This window comes from Peromyscus maniculatus, chromosome 3, assembly GCF_049852395.1.
Source record: "Peromyscus maniculatus bairdii isolate BWxNUB_F1_BW_parent chromosome 3, HU_Pman_BW_mat_3.1, whole genome shotgun sequence".
Classification (NCBI taxonomy): Eukaryota; Metazoa; Chordata; class Mammalia; order Rodentia; family Cricetidae; genus Peromyscus; species Peromyscus maniculatus.
The window spans coordinates 58,976,106-58,995,905 of NC_134854.1; the positions used below are offsets into that span (position 1 = coordinate 58,976,106).

Here is a 19,800-nt window from a genome sequence, read left to right on the forward strand (position 1 = left end):
ACCCCGTACTGAAAAGGTGGGCAAAGCCCAGCCATGGAACCACTTTATTCCCAGCTTTGGGTTGTCCCTGGGACCAGTTGTGATGGGCCTCTGGGCAGAGTGCGTGGAAGGGATTGTTTGCTTTCCCTAAATCCCTAAGTAACCTGGGATGGGGAGAGGGAGTGAGTCCAGTTGGCAAAAGAGATTCAGTGACAAAGAGCAGAGAAATGTGGGGACATGAAAAACAAGCCCCGTGTGGGCACGCCTCTGGCCTCAGTAGGCAGATGGGATCACTTCCAGAACCACTATTTGGGGACAGGCCTGGGGACAGTGGCTATAGCTCCCCTGGGGACAGTGGGAGGAGCAGAGGGGCCGGTTGCAGGCAGCCACTGAGGGAGCCGCTGTGGGGATGCATGGCCTACTTTAGACCAAGGCTCCAGGAAAATGTCAAGTGCTGCTAATAATAGAGCCTGCCACCTCCTCTCAGGCTGGCGGTCACGAGCATGAGTGGGCTGCAAAGGGCACCGGCCCACCGCAGTGCTGGTCCAAGAGGGAAGGAGGGCATGAAGCCGGCCAGAGCTCTGGAAATAGACACAGTGCCCCAACCAAGTCCTGATGTACTCTCGTGGTTTTCTGGCTTGTTTGTTCAAGTAGCAGAATCCCGCAGTACTCGGGACAAGGGCGTACTCAGAGGCAGGAATAATTCCATGCAGAGGTCTCCTCTGCCTTACAAGGAGAGGAAGCTGGGGGTCATACACCCCCAAGGTGATGGAGAAGTCATCTACTAGGGGAATGCGGTTCTGCCAGCCTTGATTGAGACACTTAACCTCCTGGCCTTCAGGAGCCTGTAACCTCTCCTGTCGCTGTGTTCTGTGTCCTGCACAGCCCTGAACTTTGCTCAGACAAACTGTCTGCTGATCACAGAGAGCTATATAAATGCTAAGTGGGGCAGAGCGAGGGAGGGCAGGGGGATGGGAGCCAGTGGTCCAAGCTGCCCAGCTTAGGGACACACAGAGAGTTCCTACTGTGTCCTATGTGCAGGTCATCTAGAGAGGGCAGATCTCCAGAACACGCTGACTTCCCTAGAGGCTCAGGGCTGGTGGGGGCACCTGGGTTAATGATGTCTACAGTATTTCCCGGTTGCAACCTCAGAAAATAGGAGAAAGAAATAAAAAGCCCTGCCCAGCATATTTGATTATCATAGCCTTTTGTTTTTCAATTTTCTTCAAAAGGAAAAGGCACACAGACATGTGCATGCATCAGAACACATAAGCATTCTCGCATGCATACAGCTCCATATGTACCAAGTGTCTGGCACATAAACACTCAGTTCATGGCTGTTATTATTAGTCTCCATAAATATAAACACAGGCAGCACAAATAGAGTTTCACAGAGCATCCCCAGGTGTATACACGCGGATTAAAACACACAGCACTCTTTGGGGGCTCAGAGCAGGTGACAGACGCTGTGCTCAGAGCTCTGTATGTATTATCTTCAGGCCACATGGTAATCATCAAAGGTATGGGCTGTTCCTTAATTCCCACTTTCTAAATGAGGGACCCAAAACTTGGTCATTTGCTCATGTTCATGTGCCCCCCCCACCATGTGTGTGTAAACCAGAGAGAGAGAGAGAGAGAGAGAGAGAGAGAGAGAGAGAGACAGACAGACAGACAGACAGACAGACAACAGACAGACAGACACATACATATGTATAATCATGTTTACACACACAGGCAAGGACATACATACATAGTAAGAGTTCCTTTCCTGGGCCATTTCAGAACCATCCTGAGAGGGGCCTGAAGATTTCACTGACATGAGCTAACTCCATTCCAGTCAACACCTGCTGTTCCCACATTGGGTCCTGGCTAGAGGAGGCTTGAGGGACAGAAGCTGGGCTTCGAGCCTGACTTAGTCACACCAGCACCCTCCTGAAGTCCAAGTCTGTGGTTGTCCAGTGCTGCTAGGTGTTCAGCTGGTGCTCAGCCTTGGGTGGACCAGGTGACCTACCCTTCATTATCTCACCCTCTGTAGGTCTGTAGGGGGTCTGTAGGCCTGAAGGAGGGAGGGGGAGACAGAGCAAGGAGGAGACCAGGAAAGAGGCCGGCAAGAGCCCCATTGCTTTCTCTCACGTAAGGGAGGGTGCCTTCTCCTGCATACTCCTCCCTCTTCTGGGCAGCCCCTGACTCCCCACTTCTGGCAGGGTTCTTCACTTTTGGTCAACACCAGAACCACAGAAAAACTCTTTCCAAACATCCCCCATCTCCAGACAATGGAATTGGCCACTTCTGGGCGAGGGCCCTGGGTTTTGCACCTCACTCCTCATTCTAATGTCCACTCCCAGAGGCTGGAGTGAATTAACTCGGGGTGACCCGATATTGTGTGACAAAACGTTTCCTGGGGAGATGACAACATACATGTCACCTTACCCCAGATAGGGAGCCCATGACATATCCAACATATGGATACCACCAAAGTCCATTTTGGTGAACCAATGCGTTTTATTGGGTTTTACTCACAGGAATATGGGTAAAGGGTTACTCCAAGGAGCAGAAATGACTCAAAGACAGCTGAATCACCAAAGCTCACTCTAGCATGTGTAACAGCTCACAAAAGCTGGGAACCTGGAGCCCACTGCACAGCCTGAAGTTAGCTCAGCAGGTTGGAGAGTGTCTTCTCCAGGTGCATGAGATTGGTCTAAACCTCTTCCAGGCAAGTCTGTCGGTCTCTGCTTCTTCCATGCAGCTGCTCTGGTCTCAGAGTCCTCACAACTTGGCTGGTCAGAGAATCTTTGCAGTTTTATTGCTTACTCGGGGAGGAGGGCCCAGCAAATCTAGTTAGTTTCAGGGACTTCCTGATGCTGTTCTGAGTTGATTGCCTCCCTGCTTAAATAGCTTCCCTGCAGAATGCAGTGTTTCAATCTCAGAGGAAACTGTTAAACAACACCCAACCTGACTAAGACATAGCTTGGTCCCTGGGAGGTGATTAAGTTGCCTTCCCTCAACTATAATTTTACTTTTCATAGTAACCCATGGTCAACCACAATCAAAAATTATTAAATGGAAAATCCCAGAAACATTTTTTCCATGGCACTCCCTCCCCTCTTTTTTTCCTTCAGAGCAGAAATGAGCCAGTGTTGTCGTCCATTGTATCCATCCCTTACATGCTACCTGACTGTTGGTTAATTAATAGACAACTTGGTTATCATGCTGTTTTTCATTTTTAGTTTATTGAGACAAGGTCTTACCATGTAGCCTTGGATAGCCTGAAACCCACTATGTAGACCAGGCTGGCCTCAAGTTCACAGACGTCCTCCTACTTCTTGTTGGGTTAAAGGTATAGATAGGCCACTATGTAAGCTCTTGGTTATCAAGTTGGCTGATACAAAGTTACTAGTTTGTTAGAGAGGAGGAAAGATGGGAATATGCACATAATTTTACAGTGTGTTGTAATTGTTCTACTTTTTTAAAGACATTTTTAAGACTTTTATTTGTATTTTTATGTATGAGTGCTCTGCATATATACCTGCATGCAAGAGGAGGGCATTGAGTCCCATGATAGATGGTTGGGAGCCACCACGTGGTTGCTGGGAATTGAACTCAGGACCTCTGGAAGAGCAGCCAGTGCTCTTAACTGCTGAGCCATCTCTCCAGCGTGCTTTTTATTGTTACTCTCATATTGTACCTGAATTATGCCTACATCATTGGTATGCATGTGCAAAATAAAAACAGCAGAGAGTTAGATGCTATCTGAGGTTTCAGACATCTATCGGGGCTCTTCAGTCTATTTCTCAGATTTGGGGGACACAGCTGTACTGAGCCAAAGCCTCTACTGTCATTTCTGCAGAGCAAGAAGTCTTTGCTCTCCTCTGTGTACCCAGCAGGTGTCAATCACAGATCTGCTGAGTGAGAGGGTGAACAGTGTGCTGGGAGCATCTCCCTCCTGGGGAAAATGTCCAGTGTTTCTGGCTGGGCTGGGTTTATGCTGCTAGGAAGACGGGAGTTAAATCGTTTGAATGTTAGATAAAGCCTGAAGAAGCCTGATCACACCAGGCTGCTCATTATATTATCTAGAAGCCCCAGCACACTCACAATGTGGCTTATTCTATAACCCGGAAGCTTGGGGTAATTCCTTGGACTTTAGAAGCTTCTACAACAAGCAACAGAACTATTCTTGCCCAGTGACAGAGGCTTGGATTCCAGCCCCCGAGGTTCTCTCCAGGAGAGCATGTCCACTATCTGTGGTTATTTCCCCCTCCTGCTTGCTGGAAGTACTGCAGTCAGCTTGGAGAAGGGACAGTTTCCACCATGTCCCTTGATATCCACCCACACCCACAGCAGTTCAGACCCTCCAAACCTTGGCTCTGGGCTGAAAAGAGCCCATCAAATTTGCAAGTCGAACTTCTAACCAAGCCCAGTGGATGAATCTTTTCAACAAAATGCCAGTCCTCACCCCCTCCTGTACAGAAAACCTGTCACAATTCCATTCTTCCTTCCCACCTGCTGTGGCAGGCAAGTCTGCCAGTATAATAAGAAAAGCACCAGGTACTGATTAGCACTGCTGTCCATAGCAAGCTGAGTTCTCTCTGCTCACTGCTTCTCTCTTCACTGACCAGTAACTGCAGCCAGAAGCAGAACATGGATGCCTGCTGCCACACATGGAGCCTTCTTGCTGCATCCAGCATCTCTAAGTCAGCATCCTCTTCCCTCCCTTCATTACCGTCTCTTACTCAGGACTCACCCTTGCACAGTATACTAGGTCCTGAGGAGAGAAGGCAGAGGGTCTGAACGATGAGCTCTGTGCATGGGTATTCTCCATTATTTCAGTATAGCAGGGTCACAGTATGGTGGGAAACTGGGGCTGTGAATGCATTTGAAATCTTACCTAGACTCCCAGGCTTGTCTTGGCAGCAGCGGGGAAGGGGGGCCAGGGGCAGGATTTCCCCACCTTTCCCTAAAGCTTCTCTGGCATCTCTCTTCTCCTCAGCCAATTGTCCCCTCAGAGCATCACCCCTTCACTCTTAGTCATTGCTACCCACTCCCTCTGCCTGGTAGTCAGTGGTCCCATTCCAGGCCCTTGGAAAAAGAGATGACCTGCACTGAATGCTTTCTGGAATAGAGAGTTAGTTCTCTGTACAGGTGCAGCCCGGCAGGGCCTAGTGACCAGAGTTCCCTGGGAATTCAGGGCAGAACACAGCTCTTCCTTGCGCTCCTCTTTGAGACCCTTGACTGTGATGAGTAGCTCATCCAATTTGTTTCTTTTTTTCTTTTGAGAATCCCATACATGTATACAGTGAAATACGATCATATCAACCCTGCCTCCAGTTTCCCCCTCCAGCTCTCCCTGTAATTTGCCCCACATATCCACTTCCCAAAACATCTCTTCCTCCTCCTCCTCTTCTTTTTTTCTTCAATAACATACCAAGCTCCTTTAGTGTTATCCATATTTATAAGGGTACAGGACTATTGGCTAGAGTGTGGGCAACTTACCAGTAGCCATACCCCAAAGAACAATTCCTTGCCACCAGCCATTAACTGCCAGCTGCTCAGTTGGTGAGGCCGTGTGAGTTCCTCACCCGTCTGTGCTCTAGCTGGGCTGACTTTACTTTGTGCCTGTCTTGTGCAGGTGACCAAGCTGCTGTGCGTTCGTTCATGAGTGACAAGCCATACCTTGTCCAGAGCACAGCATCGTCTCTTAGCACCCCTCCCCATCCTCTGGCTCCTCTATTCTTCCTGCCTCCTCTTATATTCCCTGGCCTGGGTGGGTTTCCCCTGGACATGGGAGTTGATGACTATGTCCCATTTGTGGCAAAGCATTCACAACCACTGATTTTCAGCACGTTGACCGGTTATGAGTCTCTGCGTTGACTCTTGTGGTCTGCTTCTTGAACTGGCCCCACACGTGCACTGTCGCACAGATATGTTGCTGTGCAGGTAGATTGATGCACTGGTAGTGTCGCTGCAGAGGCATTCTCTTGAGGCCTTGCCTCACTCTGCATCATCATCTGGCCCCTGTGCTCCTCCATCTGATCTGACCATACACATGCATATGTGTATTCAAGAGTACACACACACACACACACACACACACACACACACACACACAGTCTTGGCTAGTCCTTAATCCCGTGTGCTCTATGGGGCCCCAGGCTAAGTAAGCACTCAGGTCTTCCTAGAGATCTTTTTGTAACAGTTTTTTTTTTTTTTTTTTTTTTGCTCTTTCCTCGCCCCCCTCAATCTGGCTGCAGTATTCCTATGAAGGGATGGAGATCAACAACCTGCCGGTGGAGTTGACAGTCGTGTGGAACGGACACTTCAACATTGACAACCCAGCTCAGAATAAAGGTGTGGGGAGGCAAAGGCTGGTAGAGAAGGCAGGGAGGAGCCGGAGTGCGGTAGGGGAGGGAAGGGCGGCACTGCATTCTTGGGAGGTCACCTCATCCCTACCTCCCAGCACCTGTCAATCTCCCTTGGCCTTTGAGTCTTTCCTTCACAGCCTAGCTCTTCTCCATCCACTTTTCCCTGTCATTTCTTGACCCTGGTCTCTGCACTGCGGTGGCTCCCAGGAGCGGGACAGAGTGACAGGAGCTTGCTAGGAAGGATGGCTGAGACCAAATGGAGACCCTCAGTTTCCCTGTAGCCACGCTCAGCCTCTCCCCATCCCAAAGTGCCTCTTGTCCTTGTCTTCCACAGTTTACCTCTACAAGTGCGGGGCCATGCGTGAGAGCTGTGGGCTGTGCCTCAAAGCTGACCCAGATTTTGAGTGTGGCTGGTGTCAGAGCCCAGGCCAGTGCACCCTGCGCCAGCACTGTCCTGCCCATGAGAGCCGGTGGCTGGAACTGTCAGGTGCCAACAGCAAGTGCACCAACCCTCGGATCACAGAGGTAAGCCACTGCCTAGCCTGGGGCTCATTCCAGGCTGCCAAGCCATTCTATAGCCTGCCAGGGACCAAGGCTCTCAAGACAATGCCTGGCTTTGGTCATCCCCTATTCACTGGGTAGACTTGGGTGCTCTGACTGGTCAGGCATATCCTCCTTTTCCTTCATAGATACTATGGGAGCTTAGGCTTGGTTCAGAGACCTTTCCCTCACCCAGGGGACAGAAAGGGGCTCCGCTGCCCTAATGGAGTTTTGTTGCCCCCTCCCTCTGTGTCCAGACACCTCAGTGACAAGGCTGTGAAGCTTCATCAACAGCAGCCTCACTAGGAGTTGGCCAGTAGTGATGGTTGCACTGGGTCCAGGGGCCAGAGCCCAGCTCTGTCGAGGCAGCAAGAAGCCACAGCAAGAGACTTTAGAACTTGCCCCAATAAGACCTAGGCTGTAGAATCGGAAACAGATCTGGATGCAGTTCAGGAGTCTAACTGTGCAGAATAGGAAGGAGCAGGGCAGAGCAAAGTGCTCAGCTAGTAGGGACACAGCCGTGTCTGTGCAGGGCTGTATCAGCATGCCTCACCTATGCAGTGAGTGTAAGCACCCGCTGTCCCACAGCAGGGTTCAGGGATTGGCTTGGAGGCATACTTTCGGCCATGGTACTTCCTCAGCTTCTGTAGCACTCTTGGGAAGCTCATCAGCCTCCTCCGTCTTGTTCAGCACCATTAAAACCATTACCAAGGGTGCCTAACAAGAGAACTGCAGCCCCTGGGGTTTATATGGACAGTTCTGTCTCCTGTCCCCATTCCATACTTCTGACACGGGTGTCCACCTATGGTATTCTTCCACCAGGCTTGAGATCCTTGCTCTCTTCTTAAATAGGAAGAGAAATGCATGTCTCCTTTTGACTATTCTCCAACATTAGGATCACATCTAATATAATCCTCCCATCACCTCAGGAACAGGACTTAGCACACAGTAGGTGCTTAGTACCTCTCTGCCATGGAGGATGCTGATTATAGTAATGAGGTAGATGGGGAAGAGGGAAGAGAGAAGGGAGTGAGTAGCTGTATCTGCATCTGTCAATCAGGAGGACACACACACAGCTTTGCTCAGTTTTGCTAATGTTCCCCGAATTCCATATTGAGCAATGATGACCGTGGTCCTAGACTATGTATGTGTGAAGTGCTCTGGAGTCTTCACATTCCCTTCACAGCCCTGGTTAGTCAGCATGGAAGTCCTGTCACATTGGGCTCCTGAGGTTTTGTAACCAAGCATCATAGACCATGTAGCCGGCAGTGTCCTATCCTGGAGGGAGGCGTCCAAGATCAAGGTGTTGGCAGGATTGGTTGCTTCCAAAGGAGGAACTGGTTAGCTGTCAACTGCACTCCCCCATGCCTCCCTCTATGCATGTCTCCAGGTGTCCTGGCTGTTTTTTTATAGCACCATGCTCACACTGGGTTAAAATCCATACTAATGGCCTCCTTTATGCTTAATGATCTCTGTAAAGACTTATCACTACCTAAAGTCACATTTGAAGTACTGGAATATTGTGGTTTGAATATGAAATGTCTTTCACAGGCTCGTGTGTTTGGACACTTGGTCCCCAGGTGGTAGTTATGTTTTAGGAGATTATAGACCTTTTAGGAGGTGGAATCAAGCTGGGGGACATGGGTCCCTGGAAGATAAGCACAACTTCCTTCTGAATTCTCTGCTTCATGGGTAATACCATACAACTAGCAGCTGCCACATGCTCCTGCCACCAGGGACCAGGACCCCTGCGATGCCTTCTCCACCATGATAGATCTAACCCCCATAACCATAAGCCAAAATAAATCATTTTCCCCCCTAAGTTGCTTCTCTCAGGTATGTGGTCATAGCAACAAGAATCATAACTAAGTCATGAGATTAGTTAGGACCTCTGCCTATGAATTGGAGGGAGGGGCATAGTTAGGCCCTCCACCTGTGAACTGGAGGGAGGGGCATAGTTAGGACCCCACCTGTGAACTGGAGGGAGGGGCATAGTTAGGCCCTCCACCTGTGAACTGGAGGGAGGGGCATAGTTAGGCCCTCCACCTGTGAACTGGAGGGAGGGGCATAGTTAGGCCCTCCACCTGTGAACTGGAGGGAGGGGCATAGTTAGGCCCCCACCTGTGAAGGCCAGGGTTCTTCTCTTCCTCTCCCTGGTAGAGAGTAGTGTCATCTACAATAGCCAGAGTATAGAGAAAACAGTGTTGCCTCCCAAATCTCCCAAGTCCTGGATTTATGTTCTCCTTCACACTGACAGGACATTCACTCCTTACAGACCGTGCCACTGGGGTGGGTCTGAGCAGAAACAGTGTTGGCTATTATGAGGGAACTCCCTCAGCCACCTCAGGGTGGCCATCAAAATGCATCCCTCACCTGAGACCCTTCCCCTTCGCCATTCCTGGTGATGGTAATACCAAAACTGGGACTTCCTTTTCACCCTGTTCTCTGTGGGGACTTCCAGGATGAAGGGCTGGGTGGGGGCAGGTAAATGTCCTTTGACCTGCTTTCCCACATCCCTATCTCTCCTTCCCAGTCCTTCCTCAGTCCCTGCACTTCTGTGAAACCACTACCCTCATGCTGTTAACAGCTAAGCTATCCCGGGGGCTGTGGCACATGGTGACTCACAGTACGTTGAAACCTATCAGCTGGATTTGCTTTCTCTTGGCTGGAATCCAGGAAAATCACTGGAAAGAGGTGACAAATTAAACAAATCTCCCTAGGGTGGGGGCTGCTTCCTGACTCCAACCTGGCATCAGCCCTCCAGGGGACCATGGACTGGTCCAAAGATAAAACCCCTCTTACAGGATGACAAGCCAGGGCTGGAACTTCATGTAGTGCCCCTCCCCCACCAAGTGCACTGGGAACCCACCATCTGGGCGAGCACTGGGGGAGAACCTAAGCACTCTCTGCCTACCTTCCACACATCTGCGCACCTCACACAGCGGAAATGGGCCCATTTCTCCAGGTGCAGCTGTTTTCTACTACCATGGGAATGTGCTCATATAAATTCTTACGCCACAAGCATGCTTACTCACAAACGTGTGTGTCTACAAAGGGATGTGTAATAGGAAGGAAGTTGCTAGTCTTCGGTTAGTGAACAGTCTCCCTCCAGAAAAGCTGCCACTAGGGCAGCCCAGTCCAGGGCCTTTGGTTCCCCCAACTTTACCAGCCGTTCAGGATAGTGCTCTATATGTAACCCTTAGAGAATGGGGTAGTGGAACATTCAGGAAAGAACTAGAGACTCCTGACGTTCAGATTCTCTCTCAGGGACCTCACTTCAGGTGCTCTGAGAACCAGGAACAGTTTTATTGTGGGAAGTAACAACTAGATGACATTCACTGTCCACGGCCCCTACCTCAAAGCAAGCCAGATCCTGGTTGACACGTTCCTACATTCTAATTATGAGCTCTAACATCTACGGTGACATCTCTGGAGGGAAGGACAGTCCCTTGGACCAGTGTACCAGGGTAATATCTAAATTGAAGCCTTGTCCATGACAAGCCAAGCCAACAAGGAAGGTAAATGGTATGCCAGATGCTCTGAAGAGAGATTAGGGAGTTGGCTTGGCTGCAACAGCATGCTACCATTGACAAGAAAAGCAGGCAGGGGAACTGGAGACACATCTTGCTCTCGGGGACTTAAGGTCAAGAGAGGAGCTGAGTGGAAGAATGGGGAACTCAACCTGAATAGCGAATGTCATGAAAGTAGCATGACAAGTGCCTTGGACTTTCAGTGAAGAGAAACAACCTGTGACTATGGAGACTGGACATTTGATATTGGAAACAGGTGGGATGGTCCTAGATACAGGTGGTTCTGGGTGGTTAAGAGGGTTGTATTGGCCGGGCGGTGGTGGCACATGCCTTTAATCCCAGCACTCGGGAGGCAGAGCCAGGCGGATCTCTGTGAGTTCGAGGCCAGCCTGGTCTCCAAAGTGAGTTCCAGGAAAGGCACAAAGCTACACAGAGAAACCCTGTCTTGAAAAAAACCAAAAAAAAAAAAAAAAAAAAAAAAAAAAAAAAAAGGGTTGTAGGTTGTATTGTATGCCACAAGTCTATCCTGATTTTCTCTGGAGTATGTGGTAACACTGCAGTCATATTCTCTTCCTCTATGAGATGGGAGGAAGATAGACCAGGGGCTCTGAACATGGCCCTCAGGACCACAGAGAAACGCAGACCTCTTTGCCCAAGGCTACCACCCATTGACAGTCACACACCTCCTCCTGGACCTGCTTAAGGAACTGTGCCCAGAGCATAAAGGGCCACGCCCACTCTGGCCTCCTCAGCAAGTAGGTGGTGATGCTTCTTGAGGCCTGAAGGATCACCTCTCTTCCTCTCCGCAGATCATTCCAGTGACAGGCCCTCGGGAAGGGGGAACCAAGGTCACCATCCGAGGGGAGAACCTGGGTCTGGAATTCCGGGACATTGCTTCACATGTCAAGGTGGCTGGTGTGGAATGCAGCCCATTGGTGGATGGCTACATCCCTGCAGAACAGTAAGTGAGAGCCACCTGAGATACGGAGGCAGCTAAAGGGGTGGGCAGACATGGCAGTACAGGCTCGAGAGGCCCCTTATCCACTCTACTTGGGACCAGAAGTATTGTGGAGCAGGGATTTTTTTATTCTTCAGACTTTAGAATGTTTGCATACACACAGTGAGGGGATGCGCCCTCAATCTAACACAAAATTCATTCATGTGTTATATACAACTTATACACATAGCCCAAAGAGACTTTATACAGCATTTTAAATAATCACCGAATAAAGTTCCCTGGTATAAAATTTTCCACTGATGGTGCCATATCAAGGCTCAAATGTTTCAAATTTGGAACTTGCAGATTAAGAACTGACTGATTAATGGTAAACTCAGAGCCAAGTTGGGGAGGGGGGTAGAATGCAACTAACATTTTAGGGTGTCTTCAGGGTCACCCTCAGCTTTCTGCCTTCTGCACTACTGAGATGCCATGCTAGGGGGTTAGAGACAAGGATGGGAAAATGGGGCGGGGAGGAGGAACATGGCTGCTGACTACTTGGGGTAGGAGAGGAAGAGGTGAGAAAGAGCAAAATTAAAGCCTGCCAGGGAGTGTGAATTCAATTCCCTCTATTGCTTCTAACTCCCCATGAGCTTCCCCACAGGTAAGCTAGCCCTGGGCTATCCTCCGTGGAGGCTGAAAATGAAATCTCATACTATTCTCAGGCCTCTGGGTTCTTTGGCTAATTTTTCTCTTTGCAAACCATGCGCAAAAGGGTCATTCAACAGATGACCTTGACCCTTAACCCACCTAGTGGAGGAGATCCAGTGAGCCGTGCATTGTCTTGTAAATAAGTAAACACTGCTTTCCAGCCCAGCAAACACAGCTATGGAATGTTTGCCAGCACAGTGGAATCTGTATTCTATCCTGTCTCACCCAGACTATAACCTTATCAATTGTCCTATGAGCATTAGATGTGGGCTGCTGGCAGGCCATCCCTTAGGCCTGGCAGTGCCCTGCGCTTCTGCTTGCTGGACTGAATGATTGAGAAGCACGGAGATGCTGCCTGTGCCGTTCTTCCTGACTCCCATCAGGGCCTCCCCAGGGCACCTGTAGTGGGTAGAGTGCAGAAGATCCCACTGTGGCTTGGAATCATCCCCCTCATCTAACATCACTTAGTGACCCAAACATCTATCTGGGGCTCCTACAATTTTCTGAAATCAAAGCAAAGCCAACTGCTGCTGATACAGCATGATGTGGGGAAGCTTAACATCCCCCAACCACGGACCAGGCCTCAACAGTGTTATTATAAAGCCAGATGATTAAAGTGCTGCAGTATCAGTTAGATCCACGGAGTGATATAGAATGCTCAGGGCAAGAATCCTGACATGCAGGAATTTAGTGTGTGATGAAGGTGACAGTTCAAATCAACAAGAAAAGGCAAGATCCTTCAGTAAATGGTGCTGGGTAATGCCAGGAGAATAATAATATCAGATCCTTAGTTCACATTATACACCCAAATAAATTCCGTGTAGATTAAAGAGTTTGGGGTACAAAAACGAAACTGAACGATTAGAAGAAAATGCAGGTGCAAATTCATTTGATTTCATGAAGGGGAAGAGGTTTCAAGCATGAGTTGAAAAGTAAAACATAAAGAAAAGATTGGGGGTTTGAGTATAAAACTCAAAAACGTATACATCAGAAGTCACTGTAAGAAAAATTCAAAAGTGAATGAAAAGCTGGGGATATGGTTATACCCATCACAGTTAATAGATACCTTTTTCTTAACCGATAAAGAGGCTTTATAAATAAAAGGCAGTTATCACAAAATGAGCAAAGAGCATGCATGTATAATTCACGAGATGCACAATGAACCAAAAACTCCTATGAAAAATGAAATGTAAATGACTGCAATGGAGAACATTTTTAAAAAGTTAATGTTCCAGAGGCCAGAGACTGAACTCAGTGGGTAGAAGGCTTGTCTAGCTCACAGGAAGCCTGGAGTTCAATCCCCAGCACTGCAGAAACCAGATGTAATCCTGGGGTTAGATGGGTAAAGACAGGAAGGTCAGAAGTTCAAGATTAGTCATTCTCAACTGCATAGTGAGTTTGAGGCTAGCCTGGGCTACTATCTCCATTAAAAACAAAAATGAAGCCGGGCGGTGGTGGCGCACGCCTTTAATCCCAGCACTTGGGAGGCAGAGGCAGGCGGATCTATGTGAGTTCGAGGCCAGCCTGGGCTACCAAATGAGTTCCAGGAAAGGCACAAAGCTACACAGAGAAACCCTGTCTCGAAAAACCAAAAAAAAAATAAAAATAAAAATAAAAATAAAAATAAGCACCGAATGCAACTGGCTCATTTCCTTGTGGTGGGAGGAAACCTGGGACAAACTGTCAGGAACATGTTTGGACACATGGATTTAAAAAGTCTTAGCTGGAAGCTCCACATGGCTGCATGTGCCTGTAACACCAGCACTGAGGGATAGAGACGGACCTAACTGAAAGGTCAGCTTCTGGTTCAGTGATGGACCCTGTCAAGGCAGTAAGGTGAGAGTAACAGGGTGAAACCCGCATTGCCCTGCTCTGGCCTTGCATATCCACCCAAACACTCATTTGCTTGCATCACACACATATATCATATACACACAATCATACAGTGTGCTCTCTCCCTCCCTCTCTGAAAAGAACTAAAAAGAAAAACAGAAAAAAAGGTTTAGCTGGCACTTTAAGGACAGGCCTGTAACTCCAGCTATGTGAGAGTCTCATGCTCAAGTCCTGCCTGGGCTAAAGTGAGTTTAAGGTTAGCCTAGGCAGCTTAGTGAAACTGTTTCAAAATCAAGAAATTTAAAAAAAGGAAGCTGAGATGTAGCTCAGTGGTAGAACACTCGACCCCAGGTTCAATCCCCAATATCACACTCCACTTCTCCACCCACACACACAGTCTTTAAGTCTAGCTAATAGGCTTCTAGAAATTCTCTAAACAACCAGACTTGTAAAAATTCATATTTAACAATGCCTACCTCAGTTTTGTTTCTAATGGAAACAACTCAGAAACAATGATATGTTAAATGTAGGGAATTCATCAGTTCAAAAAGTTATTATACAGATGTTCCTCAACCTTATCTCTTTTGGACATGATGGAGACTGAATCCAGAACCCTGTGTATGCTAGACAAGTGTTCTATCACTGAGATGCTTTTCCAGCTCTTGGTACTATGTCTAGATAAACCCTTCCTAACTTGAAACAACATGAGATGAAATTGTGTTATAGATTCTTAAGCAGCTACCGATGTTGTTTCTTCTTGTGGTCCCTAGCTCACGGGGACCTGAAGCTTTCTGCCACTGGCCAGCATCACAGAGAGTATCATAGAACATGTGGCTAGCTCAAGAAAAGATAAAATTCAAAGTACAAAATTGTAGACAAGAGTTGACAGACTTACATGTCACTTCCATACCATTATAAAGCTGGAATCTTGTGAGTCCAGGCATTGTAATTCATCCAACACCTCAGAATCACAGACAGGCACAGAGTCAAGGTATCATGCATGCACATACATGCACATACACAGGGGACCAAGAAGTATATGGCTTCTAATTAATTTTGAGAAAGAAAAGCCAGAGTCCATCTGTCTTTTCCTCACACTAAACATGAGTTTATTATGGTGTCTATACACACACACAGAGAGAGAGAGAGAGAGAGAGAGAGAGAGAGAGAGAGAGAGAGAGAGAGAGAGAGAGAGAGAGAGAGAGAGAGAGAGAACGAACAGGACCTTCCCTCAGCACTTCTGTTTAAGAAACAGAAGACATAGAACTACAGGGTTGGGAATGTGGTTCAGTGACAGGGTGCTCATGTGACATGTTTGATCCCCAGCACTACAAAAGATAAAACTGTACCAAAACCAACTAACCAAACAAACTCTACAGGACTCACAATGTAGAAATAAAAAAGGAAAAGATAGATAGATTTAGCCACAATAGATGCTTTCGAATGCTAGTGTGGCAGAATACACCACCAAGTTGAAGGACAGATAACAAATTGACAACCAGGAAGAAAAGAATTGCAGTATTTACAACAAATGAAAGTTAATATGCCTAGTTAAGAAGGCTTCACCCAAGGACAAGTGGTCAGCATAATAGAGAGAGGTCTTTAACAGAGAAGTTAAAGGAAGGCAGCGTAAAAAAATAAGGAAAGAAAAGACACATGAACATATGTATCCTCTGTAACAATCACTGGACTTAAACGAGATCTTTTCTGTAGTAGACTGGAAAAACTTTCAAAGGTTTGTGACTACCTAGTCATAGCTAAAATGTGGACCATTAATACAAATGCAAATTAGTACAGCTTTTGTGGAACATTATTGTGTCCTATCAATGTTAAGTAAATAAACTATTTTGCCAGTACATTCCTTCCTGAGAAGTCTATTCTAATAAACACATGATATAGGTATGTGCATGTTGCCTTTTTGGCTGTTTTGTTTGTTTTTTGAAGCAGGAGAAAGATCAGAATATTTATATGCCCATCAATAGGAAGATCATTACAAAAATGGTAGTTTAAACATGTATATAATATTACAAAACTGTTAGGGAGAATAAAGTATGTAGAGACTCAATGAAAACACATGAAATGTTGCTAAGTACAAACTGGTATTTAGAACAGTGCTATGCTATATTTATATTTGTCTTTTATAAACTTGCACATAATCATAAATGTGTGTCTATAATATTCATATTTGTGTACATGTATATAGAATATGTGCACAGGTTTAAGTATGAGTGTGCTTGTGTATAAATGATATCTTCTCAGTATCCATGGGGAATTGGTTCTAAGATCTTCTGAAGATACCCAAATATATGATGCTCAGGTGACTTCTGTAAAATAGTATAGTCCTTGCGAACAACCTGTGAGCATCCTATTCCATACTTTAAATCCTCTCTCCATTACTTTTACCCAAGTCAACAGAAATGCCAGATGAATAGACATTCTATTGTTTTGTCCAGAGAATCATAAGAAAAAATAAGTCTGGGCACTGGAGAGATGGCTCAGTGGTCAGGATCACTGGCTGCTCTTGCAGAGGACCCCAACTGGTTCCCAGCACTGACCTGGTTGCTTAAAACCATCTATAACTCCAGTTCCAGGAGACCTCATGCCCTTGTCTCACCTCCATGGGAGCCAGGCATGCACATGGTGCACAGACAGACGTGCAGACATATACTCACGCACATAAAATAAAAATAAAACATAATTTTTAAAAAGAAAAAGGGTAGCCTGCACATATTCAATATGAATAAAATCTGCTTTGCCATATTTTTGGTCTATGGTTGGTTGATTCCATAGATTTGATTCCATGATGTTAAACATATAAATATGTGGGTAAGTTACCTAACTTTTCCGGGTCTCAGTTTCTTCATTTGTGAGATGGAAAACACACACACACATACACATACACACACACACACACACACACACACACACACACACACACACACACACACCTCTGCACTAGTAACTATACCAAACCCTCCTTTGTATACACACATGGAAGGGTCTCTTCTCCTGGCATAGAACTTGGAATGGCTGGGAGGAGACATACATCACTGAGGCAGCCCAGATGGTGGGAGCAGGAGCTCCTAAGAAGAGACTTGAGGACCTAAGGTCGGATCTGAGTTCTGGACCACTTGTTGAGCTCATACAGATCCCTTTACCTCTCTGGGCTCACTGTGGGCCTAGACTATGGTCCTGTGGCTCATGAGGTCTCTCCTTTGCTCCTATAGGATCGTGTGTGAGATGGGAGAGGCCAAGCCCAGCCAGCATGCAGGCTTCGTGGAGATCTGTGTGGCTGTGTGTCGACCTGAGTTCATGGCCCGCTCCTCACAGCTCTATTATTTCATGGTGAGTCCTGGATGCCAAAGGCCTGCCTGGGTGCAGATTGCAGCAAATCTTATGGCCATCAGTGCAGAGCAGGGCCTGCACCCACCACCTATGTTCATGGGACCCCCACAGAATAGGAGCACAGCCTTGGTGTCTCAAAGACCTAGATTCAAATGTTGGCCATTGGGTCCCAGTGTCTCCTGGGTGGCCAAGCAGCAGAGTAACTCCTGGGAGTTGTGTCTAGACTCAGCCACTTTCTGATGGGGAGAATTCAGACAAGCTGACTAACTTTTCTGTGCCTTAGTTTCTTCATTTGTAAAACGAGAATGATATTTGTATGTCTCTCACGGTATGGTGAAATCATATAGTCTCCATCTCATGTAGTGCCATTTTCTGTGTTAGCCAACCTCACCGCTATCCCTACCAACCCCTACCCCCCTTACACCTTATCCCATCATGAACAGCCTGCCATCTTTTCCTGCCCACCCACTGCCCTCTCGAGGCCTTCTTAGCCTCCTTTTCACCTGTCCTGTACCTAGTCCCACCTGTGGGCCCCCTCTATTCCCCCTAGTCACACACTGGCTCCCAGCTCCCATCCCTCCATTCTCCAGTCTCCTTACCATAACCTCGCCCAGGCCTCACCCCAACCACTCAAGCTACTCAAATTCCCTCCTGAACCTTCCAGGCCTGCAGAAGCCTGCCCAGCTCACAGCTTTGGGGAAGGGGGTGAAATCTCCTGGCCTTGAGCCCTCCATTTTTCCATTTTAGATCTTCCAAAGAGCCTGTGTGGCTGATGTTAGGAAGTCTTCCTCCTTTACTCCTTCCTTCATCCTTCCCTCCCTTCTGGTTCTTCCTTTTTCTTCTACTGATAACCATTTATCAGCTGGCATGTTTTTCCCTCACTCGGGAAAACCGAGGTACACCTGCAGGCTTATGTCTACCGTGGGGCAAGGTGTTCTTGAATCTGGGGTATTTAGGCAAAGTTTCATGGAAGAAGCAATGGAAGGCAGTGTGTGTCAAGTTGGCCTCTTATTTCCATGTGGAACTTGCCTGGCAGGTGTTTTCCTTAGCATAAAACTGACCCATGGACTCACACCCAAACACAGGAGTGGAGAGGGGGGAGAGGGGGGGGAGGGGAGGGCAGTAGGAGCCAAGAGGCCATGAGAAACAACTTAAGTAGCTGCTACAGTAAGGCAAGCACCCTGGTCCCTTGCTCAATGACCTATGTCACTTTCCTAGTTGAAGGGTCCTTCTAAGGAAATGGCCTGGTGCCACACATCCTCTAGGGTAGAAATTCAGGGAGGAAGGATGTTGGGGACCCCAGTATCTTCCTCCGCTCCATGTTCACTTAGGGGTAGAGTCTTGGAGGGTAGGTGTTTCCCAGTGGGAATGAAAAGAGGAGGTCCTCATGAGTCTCACAGGGTCAGGAGAAAAGACAAACTCACCTTCTAAGCATGCTTCTGAGTGGCCTAGAGGCCTCACTGTCTTCCTCTCCTCTCAGCTAGGTGGCTTGTGGGGAGGGGCCACTTCTTAAGCACCACCCTGAAAGCCCTCTCCTGTGGGGTCCTGGGATAGCTTTCCCCAGGCTCCTCTGGGGACTTCTGGTGCTCTGGGGTGTGCTGAGAGCCCTTTTCTGGTGTCAAGATTAGGGGATATAGTAGAGTTCAGTGAGCGTCACCGTGACTTCCAGATTCTTATGTCCTGGAACCAAGAATCGGACAGATGTGGATAGCCACAGAAGCGGGTTTATTAGAAAATGATACGCTTCCAAGGGCGGGAGCTGTCTGGGGCAGGGAGAAAGTTTACAAGCTTAGCCTGGAGCCCACTGTGTGGCTTTTATGTCTCATTTCACAGGCTTTGGGGGGCCATTTGGGCTTTTTCACACCTGCTCTGTTACCTTTAATTCTCCATCCAGTTTCATGTATCTCAGGGGCTCAAATCTCCACAGATGGGGGAAGGGGGTGTTGGTATTATAATGGTGCACAGGTCACCTACAGATGCTGGTGCCTCTGTGCCTGTACTGGTGGCTCCACAGTTTGGGTCCTGCCCTCCCCTCCCTCCCTCCCCTCCCCCTCCCCCCTCCTCAGTTGGTAGTGTTTTCAGCCTTCAGCTTTGCTAACAGGTTTTTCTCCCTTACTAATTTTGCAATCTTTCATGTAAGGCCTCCCAGGCCTTACTCTCTGCCCCACTCTCCTGCCTCAGGGACAAACTTGGGTTTCCTTCAGCTTCTCTCCACAAATCAAACCAGGCTCTGATGTGTAGGTTAGTCAGACGAATGTCAAAGCCCAGATCAGTGCTCCTGGCCCGCCACCAGCCCTGTCCCAGGAGGTCTCCATGCTGGGAATGCGCCTTCTCCCTCTCCCTTCTAGTCTGTTCGTTCATGGAGCCAAGTGAAGAGCTGGCAAATAATTCAGACTTTGATTTCCCGTGCAAACCCACCGTGAAATATTTATGAAGCATGAGTTGAATAATTAATCGTTTCTCACAAGTCTAAAACATGTTTCCATAACACTCTCTCCCACCCGTAACAGACCCCTTCCAGCCAGGCCCTGCAAAACACCACTGCAATGAGGCAAGCTCTGGTCCT

The 19,800-nt window shown here is 47.8% G+C and overlaps 1 protein-coding gene across 2 annotated transcripts in view; it reads left to right on the top strand.

Annotated features, from left to right (window-relative positions):
- Plxna4 (plexin A4) overlaps positions 1-19,800 on the top strand; it is a 464,905-nt gene that overhangs the window by 383,004 nt on the left and 62,101 nt on the right. For both annotated transcript variants that reach the window (XM_076566560.1, XM_006991601.4), the window contains exons 11-14: positions 6,228-6,324; positions 6,673-6,863; positions 11,218-11,369; positions 17,117-17,234. In XM_076566560.1, coding sequence (XP_076422675.1) covers positions 6,228-6,324; positions 6,673-6,863; positions 11,218-11,369; positions 17,117-17,234 — 558 coding nt within the window. The remainder of the gene's footprint in view (positions 1-6,227; positions 6,325-6,672; positions 6,864-11,217; positions 11,370-17,116; positions 17,235-19,800) is intronic.